General features: G+C 35.6%; 1 protein-coding gene across 7 annotated transcripts in view; it reads left to right on the forward strand.

Moving 5' to 3' along the window:
- The window catches only part of LOC123538571 (uncharacterized), an 84,361-nt gene that overhangs the window by 15,318 nt on the left and 52,775 nt on the right, over positions 1–16,268 (forward strand). For all 7 annotated transcript variants that reach the window (XM_053530178.1, XM_053530179.1, XM_053530180.1 and 4 more), the window contains 2 exons: positions 10,102–10,964; positions 15,574–15,752. In XM_053530178.1, coding sequence (XP_053386153.1) covers positions 10,127–10,964; positions 15,574–15,752 — 1,017 coding nt within the window. In that variant the 5' untranslated portion in view covers positions 10,102–10,126. The remainder of the gene's footprint in view (positions 1–10,101; positions 10,965–15,573; positions 15,753–16,268) is intronic.

The following is a 16,268-nucleotide window of genomic DNA, read 5'->3' on the forward strand; positions in this document are numbered from 1 at the left end:
GAAAAAAGGGGAAGGTATTGACTGGTTCACCAGTCGGCAATTTGACGCAGTACATCCTACAGGGCTGTTGTTTACATAGGTTTTCAGCTAATATGTTTCAGTTTGAAACTAACATATTTTTCACCAATTTACTGATAAAAACGAACAAGATTATCAGGTATTCGTGTGTGTTTATTAGCTTGGGGTACAAGAACGAAGGGGTCAAAATTGAAATTCACCATGTTACCCACCTTGTTAGCTCACCTGAGCAGAAAGTGCTCAAGGTGAGCTTTTGTGATCGCCCTGTGTCTGTCGTCGTCCATCCGTCAGTCATCCATCGTTAACACTCTAGAGGTCACAATTTTGGCCTAATCTTAATGAAACTTGGTCAGAATGTTACCCTCAATAAAATCTTGGATGAGTTCGATATTGGGTCATCTGGGGTCAAAAACTAGGCCCCAGGTCAAATCAAAGGAAAAGCTTGTTAACACTGTAGAGGCCACTTTTATGACTGTATCTCCATGAAACTTGGTCAGAATTTTTAATCTTGATGATCTCAAGGTCATGTTTGAATCTGGGGCATGTAGGGTCAAAAACTAGGTCACCAGGTCAAATCAAAGGAAAAGCTAGTTAATACTTTAGAGGCCACATTTATGACCGTATCTTAATGAAACTTTGTCAGAATGTTAATCTTGATGGTCAAGTTCAAATCTGGGTCAGTTGGGGTCAAAAACTAGGTCACTAGGTCAAGCCAAAGGAAATGCTTGTTAACACTGTAGAGGCCACATTTATGACTGTATCTTCATGAAACTTAGTCAGAATGTTAATCTTGATGATCTTTAGGTCAAGTTTGAATCTGGGTCATGTGGGGTCAAAAAACTAGGTCACCAGGTCAAGTCAAAGGAAAAGCTAGTTAACACTTTAGAGGCCACATTTATGACCATATCTTAATGAAACTTGGTCAGAATGTTAATCTTGATGATCTTTAGGGCAATAGGTCAGGTGAGCGATGCAGGGCCTGCATGGCCCTCTTGTCTCTTTATATGGTTTATATGTGATTTTTTTTTTTTTGAATTTCAATAAAAACATTTAAAAGAAATTTAACCCTCTAAAGCATGTGACGTATCCCTATGATTAAGACCGGTCATTGTCCGTCATGTGTCGTCCATCAACATTTGCCTTGTTAAAGGCCACAGTTGTGACCCAGTCTTTATGAAACTTGGTCAGAATGTTTGTCTTCATGATCTCTAGGTCCAGTTCGAAACTGGGTCATCTGGATTTAAAAACTAGGTCAGTAGGCCAGATCAAAGGAAAATCTTGTTAACTCTCTTAGAGTCCACAGTTTAAGTTTGAAACTCATGAGAATTGGTCAGAATGTTTGTCTTGATGACCTCTAGGTCAAGTTCAAATCTGGGTCATGTAGGGTCAAAAACTAGGTCATCTGGTCAAATCAAAGGAAGGTCCACATTTATGACACTATCTTCATGAAACTTGGGTTAGAATGTTTATCTGGATTATCTTTAGGACAAGTTTGTATCTGGGTCATGTGGGGTCAAAAGCTCGGTCAGTAGGCCAAATTGAAGGAAAATCTTGTTAACACTATAGAGACCACATTTTATGTTTTGAAACTCGTGAGAATTGATCTGAATGTTCATCTTGATGATCTTTAGGCCATGTTTGAATCTGGGTCATGTTGGTTCAAAAACTAGGTCACTAGGTCAGATCAAAGGAAAATGTTGTTAACACACGTAGAGCCCACAGTTTAAGTTTGAAACTCAGGAGAATTAGTCAGAATGTTTGACTTGTCGAATCAGGGACATTTGGGGTCAAAAATTAGGTCACCCAGTCAAATCAAGGAAAATTTTGTTAACACTCCAGAGGTCACATTTTATGATCCTATCTTCATGAAAGTTGGTCAGAATATTTGTCTAGATGACCTCTAGGTCTAGTTCGATTCTTGGTCATGTGTGGTCAAAAACTAGGTCACCCAGTCAGATCAAAGGAAAACTTGTTAACACTCTAGAGGGCACAGTTGTAACCCAATCTTTATGAAACTTGGTCAAAATGTTTGTATAGATGATCTGTAGGTCAAGTTTGAAACTTGGTCATGTTTGGTTAAAAACTAGGGCAGTAGGCCAGATCAAAGTGAAATCTTGTTAACACTCAAGAGTTCATGGTTTAACTTCGAAACTCATGAGAATTGGTCAGCATGTTTGTCTTGATGACCTCTCCGTCAAGTTGGAATCTGGTTCATGTGGGGTCAAAAAGTAGATCGCACGGTCAAATCTAGGAAAGGAAAAACTCATTAACACATAGTTTAGTGATCATAGAAGCAAATGTGCAATGTCTTTCCAGAAAAACTTTTAAAAATTCCTAATTGTATTCATCAAGGCCTGGGCGTTTACTGTTTTTCATATTTTTAACACTACATTATTCTTCAATACTGATTACACCCTCCAGTTTTTAAGGATCAGCATTGTTAAATTTTCTTGGATTCTCTCGTACAATATCTATAATAAGTACTAAGTCAATATGCTGACAGTTTTTATACAAATTTTTCATAATACCTTTTTTGAAAGCATAAAATATGTTTTGTATTAATTTTGTAAAATAGTACTCAATTTTTTTTTTTTGGCAATCAGTTTATGTATTGTTTTATTAGTGAAATTTCGATTCTCATATCTGCATTTTGATCTTATCATTACTCCATCAATTTTTTTTTCTTCTTAAGGTTTGCTCAGCATTTAAATCATACCGATGTTTATAATGCTAAAGTTTGCTTAGTATGCACGTCATTCCTGTGTACTGGTAACCAGCATTATATACTGCTAAACTTTTCTCAGTATTTAGATCATACCCGTGTATAATGTATATAATGCTCAAGTTTGCTTGAAATGCATGACAAAGTAATGTAAACAGTGCTAAACTTTGCTGGGCATTTAATTTATATCTTACTCATTGTGCTTGGCATGTATGCCATACTAGCGTATGAAGTGCTAAACTATGCTCTGCAGTTACCATAATAATTCTATTTATAGCGCGGGCGTTTATTAGAAACATGGTTGGCTCAAAAGTTAGGGATGGGCGAATAATAGAGACAAATCACCAGCAAACATTCAAAATCTTGATGTAATATTTATTTTCGAACATATCGGTGACTATAAGAAAGTAATGATGTGATAGTCGTACAAAAATCGATAACGCCCGTACTAGATCGGTACTATAACCGGCCAAGCTAAACTCACAAAATACATGATTAAATTTAATTTATTCTGTCATGAATATAGTATTAAATATTTTTGTCCGTGATTCTGTCATTTTCAAGCAAATTTAAACAACACCCTATTGTTTTAGATCCAATATTGATTAAATTTCCCTTTCGGGACCCCTGTCTCGAAATGCCAGACTAGTGACGTGACGTAATTACGAAAAGCGCACGCCTTTGCATTAGCACATGTTTACCTGGGTCAATACACATTACATGTATAATTTATTATTTATATGATATGGCGGCATGTGTGTTAGTTTTAGTTAAAGCAGCCATAAAAGGTTAAGTGAAATGCATATTAGAACCTGAAAACGAACACAGTGATAGTGCTATTGGAATTAAAGACAAGAAAAGTGATGTACGATCTTACATCAGAAATAAGAAAACTCGCTGTTTAACTGATAAAAGGTAGGATTATTTTCTAAGATTCATAGGATGGGCGCTTATTAGATAACATCGTATTTTTAGCCCACCATCTGATGATGGTGGGCTATTCAAATCACTCTGCGTTTCTGGTCCGTCGTCCTTCCGTCTGTCCGTTAACAATTTCTCGTTATCGTATCTCCTCAGAAACTACCAGGGGGATTTTGACCAAACTTTGTCAGAATGATGTATTGGTACCCTAGTTGTGTTCTTCTGAAAATCAGACTGGTTCAACAAATTTTTAGTAAGTTATGGCCCTTTGTTTATTTCTATAATTAACATAGATTTATATAGGGAAAAACTTTGAAAATCTTCTTGTCCAAAACCACAGAGCCTAGGGCTTTGATATTTGGTATGAAGCATGATCTAGTGGTCCTCTACCAAGATGATTCAAATTATTTCCTTGGGGTCTAATATGGCCCCGCCCCGGGGGTCACTTGGTTTATATAGACTTATATAGGGAAAAACTTTGAAAAACCTCTTGTTCAAAACCACAGGGCCTAGGACTTTGATATTTTGTATGTGACATCATCTAGTGGTCTTCTACTAAGATTGTTCAAATTATCCCCCTAGGGTCAAATATGGCCCCGCCCCGGGGGTCACATGGTTTACATAGACTTATATAGGGAAAAACTTTGAAAATCTTCTTGTCCAAACTACAAAGCCTAGGGCTTTGGCATTTGTAATGTAGCATCATCTAGTGGTTCTCTACCAAGTTTGTTCAAATTATCCCCCTAGGGTCATATATGGCCCCGCCCGGGGGGTCACATGGTTCATATAGACTTATATAGGGAAAAGCTTTTAAAATCTTCTTGTCAATAACATACAACATTCAAATCTGGACCACATGATTGTATGGTTTTGAGTGGCAAGATAAACCTTGACATGAGTTGACCTTGATTTTGACCTAGTGACCTACTTTCACATTTCTGTAGCTACAGCCTTCAAATTTGAACCACATGCATAGTTTCGTGCACTGAAAAAAACTTTGACCTTGACATTGACCTAGTAACCTACTTTCACATTTTTGAAGGTACAGGCTTCAAATTTGGACCACATGCATAGTTTCATGTTCCGAAATGAAATTTGACATTGATGTTGACCTAGTGACCTACTTTCACATTTCTCAAGCTACAGCCTTCAAATTTGGACCACATGCATAGTTTTGTGTACCGAAACAAACTTTGACCTTTACATTGACCTAGTGACCTACTTTCACATTTTTGAAGGTACAGGCTTATAATTTGGACCAATTGCATAGTTCTGTGTTCCAAAATAAAATTTGACCTTGATTTTGACCTAGTGACCTACTTTCCCATTTCTCCAGCTACAGCCTTCAAATTTGGACCACTTGCATAGTTTTGTGTACTGAAATAAACTTCGACCTTAAGATTGACCTAGTGACCTACTTTCACATTTCTGTAGCTACAGGCTTCAAATTTAGACCACATGCATAGGATTGTGTACTGAAACAGACTTTGACCTTGACATTGACCTAGTGACCTACTTTCACATTTTTGAAGGTACAGGCTTTAAATTTGGACCACATGCATAGATTTGTGTTCTGAAGTGTAATTTGACCTTGATTTTGATCTAGTGACCTACTTTCACATTTCTTAAGCTACAGCCTTCAAATTTGGACCACTTGCATAGATTTGTGTACCGAAATAAACTTTGACCTTAAGATTGACCTAGTGACCTACTTTCAAATTTCTCAAACTACAGCCTTCAAATTTGATGCACATGCATAGTTTTGTGTACAAAGAACTTTGTCCTTGAAATTGATCTAGTGACCTACTTTCACATTTCTCAAGCTACAGCTTTCGAATTGGACCACATGCACAGTGTTGTGTATGGAAATGAAATTTGACCTTGAGCTAGTCAATAAGTCTTGAAATTTGGAACACTCAAAAATGGCACATTGGTGGGCGCCAAGATCACTCTGTGATCTCTTGTTGATTTTTTTCTTAAAAAAGGCCGTTTTTTTTACAAAAAGTTGGGACTGGGCGTTTATTAGACTAGAGCATGGGCTATAAATAGAATTATTACGGTATATCATAAATTGTATATTATACTAAAAGTTTTCTTGGCATCCATGTCGTACCAGCGTATACAATGCTAAACTTTGCTGGACATTTATATCATACCAGTGTATTATAGTGCTAAACTTTGCTGAGCATTTTTATATCATTAAGGTGTATATAATGCCAAAGTTGGCTTGGCACACATGCCATGCCATTGTATATAGAGCTAAACTTTGCTTGGCATTTAAATCATAAGATAGCGCTAAAGTTTTCTTGGCATCCCTGTCATGCAAGAATATATGCTATTCTTTTCTCAGTATTAATATCATACTGGTCTATATAATGTAATAATGGGATGGCAATTTAATGAGTTCCGATTTTTTTCAATCGAGTACTTATAGGTTACTCGTTAAAAGTGGTTTCCGTAACTGCTATAGGCGAGAATCGGCCGTACTTAGCATTTGTTCACTATTAAAGGAAGGTATTATTCAAAATCATTAGTTGTTTTACCATGGCTCCTGTAAGCAGTCATTTAATGTTTCAAAACCATTTTTTTTTTTGTTGGATACAGTAACTGTTGTAAATGATAAATTTGACTTTACTTTGTGCTAAATGAAAACTGAAGAATGTAAAACCAGCACAGGTGATAACAGTTGATTAATATATTATAAAATTGAGTAAATTTTAATAGCTCATTTAAGATGTAATTATTCTATATATTGACGACTAATAAAATGCTAAGCCAAACTTTTGGCACAAACTGCGAAGTCTGCATAAAATTGGACTGGTTTGCCTTTTAAATTATAAAGAAACTTTATGATATACATGTACTGCTAATTTTAACGTTTGCACACAGATGTAGTGTGATTTTCTAATTGTTTATGATATATGCAGTAGTGCAATAAGCGGCATAATTACAATTTACAGCAATCACGATGTTACCTATAATGGGTCATTATTAAACTGAAACTGAATAATTTGATTAAACTCCTGTTTCTATACATTGTCAATGACATATTCAGTGGTCATAATAATAATAACAGCAATAATAATGACAATAATAATAATAACAATCATAACAGCCTTTTATAAACAAAAAGTCATGACCGCACCCCTCCCCCTGATGTTATTTTACCCCTATTGCAAATACCAGTGCTTAAACTTACATGATACACCCAGATGGGCTGCACATAGAGATTCAAACTCCTTGGTTTATGATGCCATCACAGACCATAAAAAAAAAAAAAATGAAATACTACATACATGTACTACCCTACACATAGAGCCTGTACCAACAATTACGTTTAATTGAACAAACCTTGAAAATATATATGTTGAAATGTAAAACCTTTTACAAAAATTTAAAAACAATCACCTGCTGCTATTGCATATAAAACAGTTATCAAAAAATTTAGAACAATGACACGAAGTCTCTGAAATACAGTGTCTTAAGATTTTTTTTTTAATGTGTCAAGTGTTTACTTTTGTGTAGTTCTAACGGCAGTTCATTCCACAGTTTTGGACCAATAGTACAGAAACTTCTATCATTGAATGTTTTGCACTTGTTGTATGGAACAACATAACGACATTCAGAAATTTTCTGACAATCTCAAACCTTGTCTACTAGGAATATACTGTGTAAGCAATTCTGTTAAATTCTGTTAAATACATTGCTGCTCTGCCAATGTGACAGCTATACATGAAAAAAAGTATCTTGAACTCAGTCCTTGCTTTCACCGGCAACCAATGTAGGTCATACAATGCTTGTTTAGAACTGTCAAATTTCCTTCTGTTAAGGACAAGTTTTGCGCACATGTTTTGAATACGTTGCATCTTACGCACCTTACCATTGTGTCCAGATGTGAAATAACTAGGGACAAAACTAAAATTTCAGTGGCTGCCTTTGTTAAATATTTACGGATGTTCTTAATTCGTAGGTAATTCAACATGGTGGTACGACATTTGCGATTTACATGATCTTTAAAGTTCAAGGTTTTGTCAAGAAAAGCACCGAGATATCTAATTGTGCCTTCACATTTGATATCATCACCGGCAATATTAACTGAATTTGTAAAACATTTGTTCAATTTAGGTCTGCTACCAAACATGATAAATTCAGTTTTTGAAGTGTTCATTTTCAGTTTGTTTCTATTCATCCAGTCATTGATTGTAACTGCGCACTGTTCAAGGTCTCCAATCTCCTGTGATTCTATGGAAACAGATGTAGGACAAGAGCTTTTATTTGCTATATGATCATCAGCAAAACGGTAGACTGATATGGATTTTGGAATGACATCAAAAAGCCTTAGGGCACACTGCATTCAAGATGGCGGTCTGATGAATATACATTGTTTATATTTCGAGGCCTTAAGTAGGAGTCTACCCATTGAAGAGCAGTTTCATAGACACCATACTGTGCTTTTAGGACATCTATAAGAATGTTGTGGTCGACAGTGTCAAATGCCTCTTTTAAGTCGAGTACAATAAGGGCCGTGACTTCCTTTATCTCCATACCACTTGAAGATCATTAACCAACAGTAGCAGCACAGATTCACAGGAGTGGTATTTCCTTTATATAATTATGCAGTCTGGTTCTTAGGGAAAAGACTGTTTTGATTTACATGTTTGTTTAATTTGTAAAGAACAGCTTTCTCAATAAGTTTTGATAGAAATGATAAAAAATTACTCACAGGACGATAATTGGAAAGCTCTAGTACAAGACCTGCTTTTTCTGGCAAAAGTCTAACAACTGCTTGTTTGTATTTCACAGGAAAAACACCTTGTTGTAATGAGAGATTCGCCAATTTAGTGATACTAGGGAAAGTTCATCTACATGTGATTTCAGAATGTGTATTGGCAAAATATCTAACTCTCAAGAGGTAGTATTCAATTCATTGATGAGTGTTTTCACTTCATCTCGAGTCAGTCCAGTAAATATGTTTAAAGTATGTACATCTTTTACTTGAGGTTCAAAGTTTTGGTGTTCACTTAGGGATTGACGTATTTTTGAGATTTTTGCCATGAAAAAGTCAGCAAATGTTTCGGCCAATGAATTATTGGACTCTCCTTGAGGCAGTGGGTTTTCGGATTTGGTGCCAGTTAGTTCAGATACTAATCAGTACATGGTCTTGGAATCACCTTTAGCATTCCCTGTCTTTTCACTGAGTGTGTTTCTCTTTTGATGTTTGATTTCAAAATTGTATTTGTTTCTTAGCTAGTTATCAGGGGTTGGAATTAGGTCAGGTGAGCGATACAGGGTCTTCAGGGCCCTCTTGTTCTATTAGTTACACTTAATTTATATCCATTCTGGTTCAAGTCAGAAGTTTCAAACTGATGTTGTTTCTCGTCCAAGTACCAAGTTTAAGTCAAAAGAGCGAAATCAATTCTCTCATCTCTGAGGTATTGGCCCGCACAATCATCTTTGTTCACAACAAATCTACAGTAACTGTTCATGATACATGTTTGCATATATTTTTGTACTGCTTGCATTTCTTAGGGTATATCAAGTTTTTAGAGTTCACATTATTTTGTGTAGGAATTACTTTACTTTTACCACCTCGTTTACTTGTGTGTTTTCTTTTTACAGGCTTAGTATAATATTGTGTAAGTTTATATTCCTATATGCTGCAGGGTCTAGTTTTCCTAATCCACTATTGTTTGATACTGTAGATCCAATATCCAATAATTGATCTCTAATGTAGGTATACTTTACAGGTGAATGACAAGTAAACCGTTGCCATCCCTAATATAATGATAAAGTTTACTTGGCATACATACGTCATACCAGCGAATATAATTATGAAATAATGTATAGAAATACTGTGTTTTAACATTGTTAATACACGAAAAGAGGTTATACGTCTGCGGAATAATTTCACGAAGGCGTAGCCCGAGTGAATTATTCTGCCAATGTATAACCGATTTAGAGTGTATTGATTTAAGTGAAACATGATTTTTCTATACATTATTTTGATTCTAATATGCCCTTTATCTGAAACAGTAGAAAAATATAGTAGTGCTCTTTCTTGGTCGCAACAAAAACATTGACACCATCGCACATTAACATGACGTCATTTAAGCGTAAGCGTGTTTTAACAGAAACAAGAATCTTAGAATGCTAAACATTGCATGAAGGAGAGGGATAGTTTAGTGGTGAAGGTAAATACTGCTCAGCATTGGGTTTGTGGGTTCAAGCCCAACTGATGCCATGACTACATCTCATAGTATTGGTTTTAAGAGGGAGGGAACTTGAGAGTGGTTTAAATAAGCTTCAAGCTTTCATCACAAGCATGCTTAAATAAATTTGTATCAGCTTAACTTTGCTTGGTATTTGATTTGATTTTCCAGTCAAGAGAAAAAGAGATTTCAGTTAGCATATCATTAATTAGATTTCTCTTTTTATTGCAGTGCAGCATAAAACAACACTATCAAAATGTTGACCAGGTATTGTCAGTATGTGTCACATTCTCTACTGAAGTTTCCAAAAGTATCAATGTTTTGGGGATTGAAGAACTTGCATAACACTAAAAAAACTGTGACATTGAAGAAGATTTACAGAAATTTTCAAGTATGCAGGAAAACAGAACAGATTGCCAGACAGAATTATTGTGGAAGAATGGTATTTTTTGATTTTATAGTTAAAACTTTGATAAACTCAGGTCATGTTGGAGGAAGAAGTGCATCATGTAATGTTTGCTATAGATTTTATTCTAGCATGAAAGATGATGAAATTGTAAAATCCTGGCTTGGTGAAATTAAAGATGATTTTGACAGAGGGTACAAGACTGCTGTCAAGGTGAAAGATGAAAATTCTGGAAAGACTAGTAGCAATGCTGACAAAAATAGTTCTGAAAGTACAAGTGAAACTGATGCAGAAATATTGCACACTGCTTTAGAAAATGACCTTGACAAATTAGAAAAATTAGGCTTTACTACAGAAGAAATCATTGATTTAATGAAAGATGCTAAGTCCTTGGAAGAAACCGAAGGTGAATATGATCATTCTGAATCTGAAAATGCAGATGATATGGAATTATCAAAAGAATCAAATGAAGCACTTAATTCAGATGATAAATTAGGAAATACTGAAAAACAAAATGGCCAGTCAAAAGTTAGTACAAACAAAATGAAACAAGAAGAATGGGCAGTGGTGAAATTGAAATCTGATGTCAAAACTGACTGGTCGGTTGTAGAAATTGAAGATTTTGTAAACATTGCCGAAGCTGAAGCTGATGTTGAAGAAACTTGGGGACCACCAGTGGATCTTGTGCGTAAGGATATGTTTTTTCATAAACATCAAGTGTAAAACATGTAAGATATTTTAGCACAGCTACTTCAAATTTTTCAAGTAATAGAGCTTTTTTAATATGCCCAATGTTTTCAAACTTCACATTATGTCTTAGGCATCATTTATGCTCGTTTTTAGCTCCACTGTTCAAAGAGTAGTCTGAGCTATTGTACTCACCCTGGCATCGGCATTGGCATCACACCTTGGTTAAAGTTTTGCATGCAAGTAAGTATAGCTATCATTTCAAGGCATATAGCTTTGAAACATATTTTTATTTTTCTAGGTCAATAACCAACCTCAGGATCATTAAAATCTATAAAAAGTTTCTTGAAAAGGTTACTTGATTGTACATAGAAAAATCTTCAAAATTTTCTAAAAATAAACCAGAAGACCTAGAGCTTAGATATTTGACATGTAGCATTGCCTAGTGGACCTCTACAAAATTTGTTCAAATCTTGATCCCTCAGGGTCAAATTGACCAAGCCCCAGGGGTTACTTGATTGTACATAGGGAAATCTTCATAAATTTGCTAAAAATAAGCCAGAAAGCCTAGATCTTAGATATGTAACATTGCCTAGTAGACTTCTACAAACTTTATTCAAATCATGACCCCTGGGGTAAAATTGGCCCCGCCCCAGGGGTTACTTGATTGTACATCGGAAAATCTTCCAAAATTTTTTCTAAAAATCATCAGTTTGACATTTGAAACATGTAGCTCATATTACTCAAGTGAGCGATCTAAGGTCATCATGACCCTCTTGTTAATTTTAAACAAGAACTCTGCCAAGTGGGGCAATATACACCTGAAGAATTATATCAGAAGAGGACAGGGACAAACTTTAAAGAACTAGGATGTTGAAGCCCAGAGGGCAAAAATGCCGAGTTCAGTACTTCTTGACCTGCCCCCCCCCCCCAAATTGACCCAAACGTTTTAGCCAATCAAACCAAGTTTCATTTCAATATCTTGACCCAAACTAATGTTTTTTAACAGAAATGATCATCCACAAAAAAATAAATTCTAAGTCCATAAAAAATCTTTACCAGGCAGAGATATATAGAAATACACCTAAAAATTTTAGGTGCCATCCATGTTATACCACAGAAATATGGTCTTGGTTTTCCCTTCGGCCAATAATAAAAAAGGTAAAAAATAAGCTATTTATAGTAACAACAAAGGGAAATACACATCTGTAAGTCATCTAATCACCACATACCTACATCCCAAGTTTGAAGTTAATATCTTGAATGGTTAATAAGTTAAGCTTCGGACACTAAAGAATATAATTTCAAAAGTCACAAAAAAATCCTTACCAGGTACAGATATTTCAAAAATCAATGCACCTAAAAATTTGAAGTACCATCCATATCGTACCACAGAAAAGTGTCTTGTTTTTTTTCTACAGCCAATAATAATATCAAAGGGAAGCAATTCAATAAAAAAAAATGTATGTCCGCACAATCTGCCAAATAAAAGATGTTTTTTAAGTTATGATCTCTATATGAAATATGATGGGCAGATTTGACTGCTGTGACCTTGACCTTTGACATACCACTATGGTTCATGCACTCTGCACATTGTGGCATCACCACCTATCGACATCCCAAGTTTGAAGTTAATACCTTGAATGGTTAACAAGTTATGCTCCGGACACAAATATGACAGACACCAGGTTTGAACTTAGAGCTCAGTTCCTGACCTTGACCTTTAATGTAGTGGATAAAAAACCAAACACGCAGTCAATTTGCAATATAATTATATTCTGATGTCTCGGCCACATAACATGCCTTCTTCAGGGAATGATAATAATAAACAACAGAAATAACGTCATATATTACGTTACGTTTAAATTGCGTGAAACAGACAGCAGTATAATAGATGCAACGTTAAGCTGATATGTGCATTTAGTACAATTGAATAAGAAATAAATTAAATATCAAAACATAAATCAGCAATAACGTGACATTTATTTATTTTTTTGACCTTGACCTTTGACATACAGGCCTGGTTCTTTTGCTCTGCACATCGTCTCATTGCCAACAACCTACATGTCAAGTTTGAAGTCAATACCTTGTATGGTTATTTAGATATGATCCGGACACAAAATATGATGGACAGTTTTGACCTTTTAGCTCAGTGTGTGACCTTGACCTTTGATCTACAGAGCTGTTTCAAGTATTCTGCACATCATCTCAGCAGCATCAATCTATATGCCAAGTTTAAAGTCAATACCTTTCATGGTTATAAGTTATGCTTTGGACAGAATTATGATGGATGAACAGACGGACTGACGCATGCTCCATCACATAAAACGTTGTTTTACATTGTATCAAATAAACATTTTTTAGCTTTGCATGTAAGCATGTTCCCATACTGTCCATCATATTTTGTGACCGCTCAATGTCCGTCATGCGTTGTCCATTGTGTGTTGTCAGTCGTCCGTCTTCCGTCCGTCAACAATTTCTATTAAAAAATCTTCTTCAAAACCACTTGGCAGAATTACACCAAATTTCACAGGAACGATCCATGGATGGCCCCCTTTCAAAATTTTTCAAAGAATTGAATTCCACACAGAACTCTTGTTGCCATGGAAACCGAAAGGAAAAACTTAAAAAATCTTCTTGTCCAAAACAGCAAGGCATAGAGCTTCGATTTTGAGCAGGTGGCATCATCTAATGGTCCTCTATGAAGATTGTTCAAATTATGCCCCTGGGATGAAAAGGGGTCCCAAGTTTTACATAGACTTATACAGGAAAAACTTTAAAAATCTTCTTGGCTGAAAGTTCAAGGCCTAGGCCTTTGATATTTGGTGTGTAGCATTTCCTAGTGGTCCTTTACAAAATTGTTCAAATTATGCCCCTGGGGTGAAAAGAGGCCCTGCTCTGGGGGTCCCAAGTTTTCCATAGACTTATATAGGGAAAAAAACTTTAAAATCTTCTTGTCTAAAAGTTCAAGGCCTAGGCCTTTGATATTTGGTATGTAGCATTGCTTAGTGGTTTTCTAACAAGATTGTTCAAATTATGCCCCAGGGGTGAAAAGAGTCCCTGTCCCGAGGAAAAAATACTTCAAAAATTATCTGATCATTTTTCGTAGACTCTTTAATTATAATTACCTGACACTTGACGGTGACCTTGACCTACTTACCTACTTTCTTGTTTTTAGCTCACCTGTCACATAGTGACAAGGTGAGCTTTTGTGATCACCCTTCGTCCGTCGTCTGTGCATCTGTCCGTGCATCCGTCAACAGTTTCTTGTCTGCACGATAGAGGTTTCATTTATGATTTTATTTTAACCAAACTTGCACACAACTTGTATCACCATAAGATCTCGGTTCCTTTCTTAAACTGGCCAGATCCCATTATGGGTTCCAGAGTTATGGCCCCTTAAAGGGCCAGAATTAACTATTTTGACCTTGTCTGCACAATAGCAGCTTTATTTATGATTTGATTTTTACCAAACTTGCACAAAATTTGTATCACCATAATATCTTGGTTTCTTTCTTGAACTGGCCAGATTCCATTATGGGTTCCAGAGTTATGGGGCAAAATTAGCTATTTTGACCTTGTCTGCACAATAGCAGCTTCATTTATGATTTTATCTTAACCAAACTTGCACATAACTTGTGTCACCATAAGATCTTGGTTCCTTTCTTGAACTGACCAGATTCCATTATGAGTTCCAGAGTGATGGCCCCTGAAAGGGCCAGAATTATCTATTTTGACCTTGTCTGCACAATAGCAGCTTCACTTATGATTTGAATTTAATCAAATTGGCACAAAACTTGTGTCACCATTAGGTCTTGGTTCCTTTCTTGAACTGGCCAGATCCCATTATGGGTTTTAGAGTTATGGCCCCTGAAAGGGCCAAAATTAGCTATTTTGACCTTGTCTGCACAATAGCAGCTTCATTTAAGATTTGATTTTAACCAAACTTGCACACAACCTGTATCACCACAAGATCTTGGTTCCTTTCTTGAACTGGCCAGATTCCATCATGGGTTCCAGAGTTTAAAGGTCCAGAATTTGCGGTTTTGGCTTTTGCAGCCATATAGAGACTTCATTTATGGTTTGAATTGATACAAACTTCCAAAATATCTTCAACAATAATAAATCTTGGATTCCATGAGGAATCTGTCAGATCCAATCATAGGTTCCAGAGTTATTTTATATCTGATTACCTCTCCTAATTGTAATCAAAATGGATTTATATCAGTAAGTACATACAGGACTTATTTGAAATTTCATTATTGTCATTAGTTGGACTAAGATATTAAGGGTAGATAACTATGGACTGATTTTATGTCAAATTACCTCCCTTTATTTCAAATTAAAATGGATATATTTCCATAACTTATGAAGATACTGATCTGAAATGTGTATTTAATGTGCCTCTGTGCTCTATGTCAAAACTTGATCATATCATTTTGAGCAGTGGTATTCAGGTGAGCGATACAGGGCCATCATGGCCCTCTTGTATGACTTAAAATCAAAATGTGCTAAGAGAATTGATGAGTGATAAGCTTATTTAGGATTTTATCCGTTTTGTGACAGAGCTTTTACTCATTTTCATGTGCTTATGTTTGTTCAATTTTCAGGTGGAAGGACTGGTGTTTATGACATACAAGAGTTGATTGAAGTGTTGAGAGATGCTAATGCACAGAATGTGATCACAATTCGGGTTCCTCCAAACCTGAATTTTGCTGACTATTTGGTTATTGCCAGTGCTAAGTCTCTAAGACATATGCAGGCAGTTACAAGTGATGTAAAATGGATTGTAAGTAAATACTGGTAAATAACCTTATTAGCAGACACCTGTTAGTACTGGTGGATGTTCGAGCATCAATTGTCCTGCCTGAACATTTCTACTTCAACATGGTTTAAACTACTAATTAATAAATTACACGAAATTTATTGAAGTATGATTATGATTCCATGAAATCACACATGATACTGAGACAGTTACGTGAGACCAGATGCGTTATCAATCAGATTTCAGAGTACTTAGCTTGATGTTAGCTAGGCCTTATTTTATCTGTAGTGTAAATGCAGGTATTGCATCATCTTTTTGTAAATTGTTGAGTTATTGAGGTAAATGTCAGATTTTATGTATAAAATACCTCTCATGTTTTTCTGTAGTTCATAACTTAAATTCCCATGTAAATTTCATTAAATCCGGTTCAGTAATAAGAAAGTTGATATTTTATAAACTAAAGTAATTTATGTTTTTATCCCCAAAACCACTATAACGGGCCTTAAATTGTCAATTTCAATCCGCGCCAAAGTAGTCAGA

This window comes from Mercenaria mercenaria, chromosome 18 (assembly GCF_021730395.1).
Source record: "Mercenaria mercenaria strain notata chromosome 18, MADL_Memer_1, whole genome shotgun sequence".
NCBI lineage: Eukaryota > Metazoa > Mollusca > Bivalvia > Venerida > Veneridae > Mercenaria > Mercenaria mercenaria.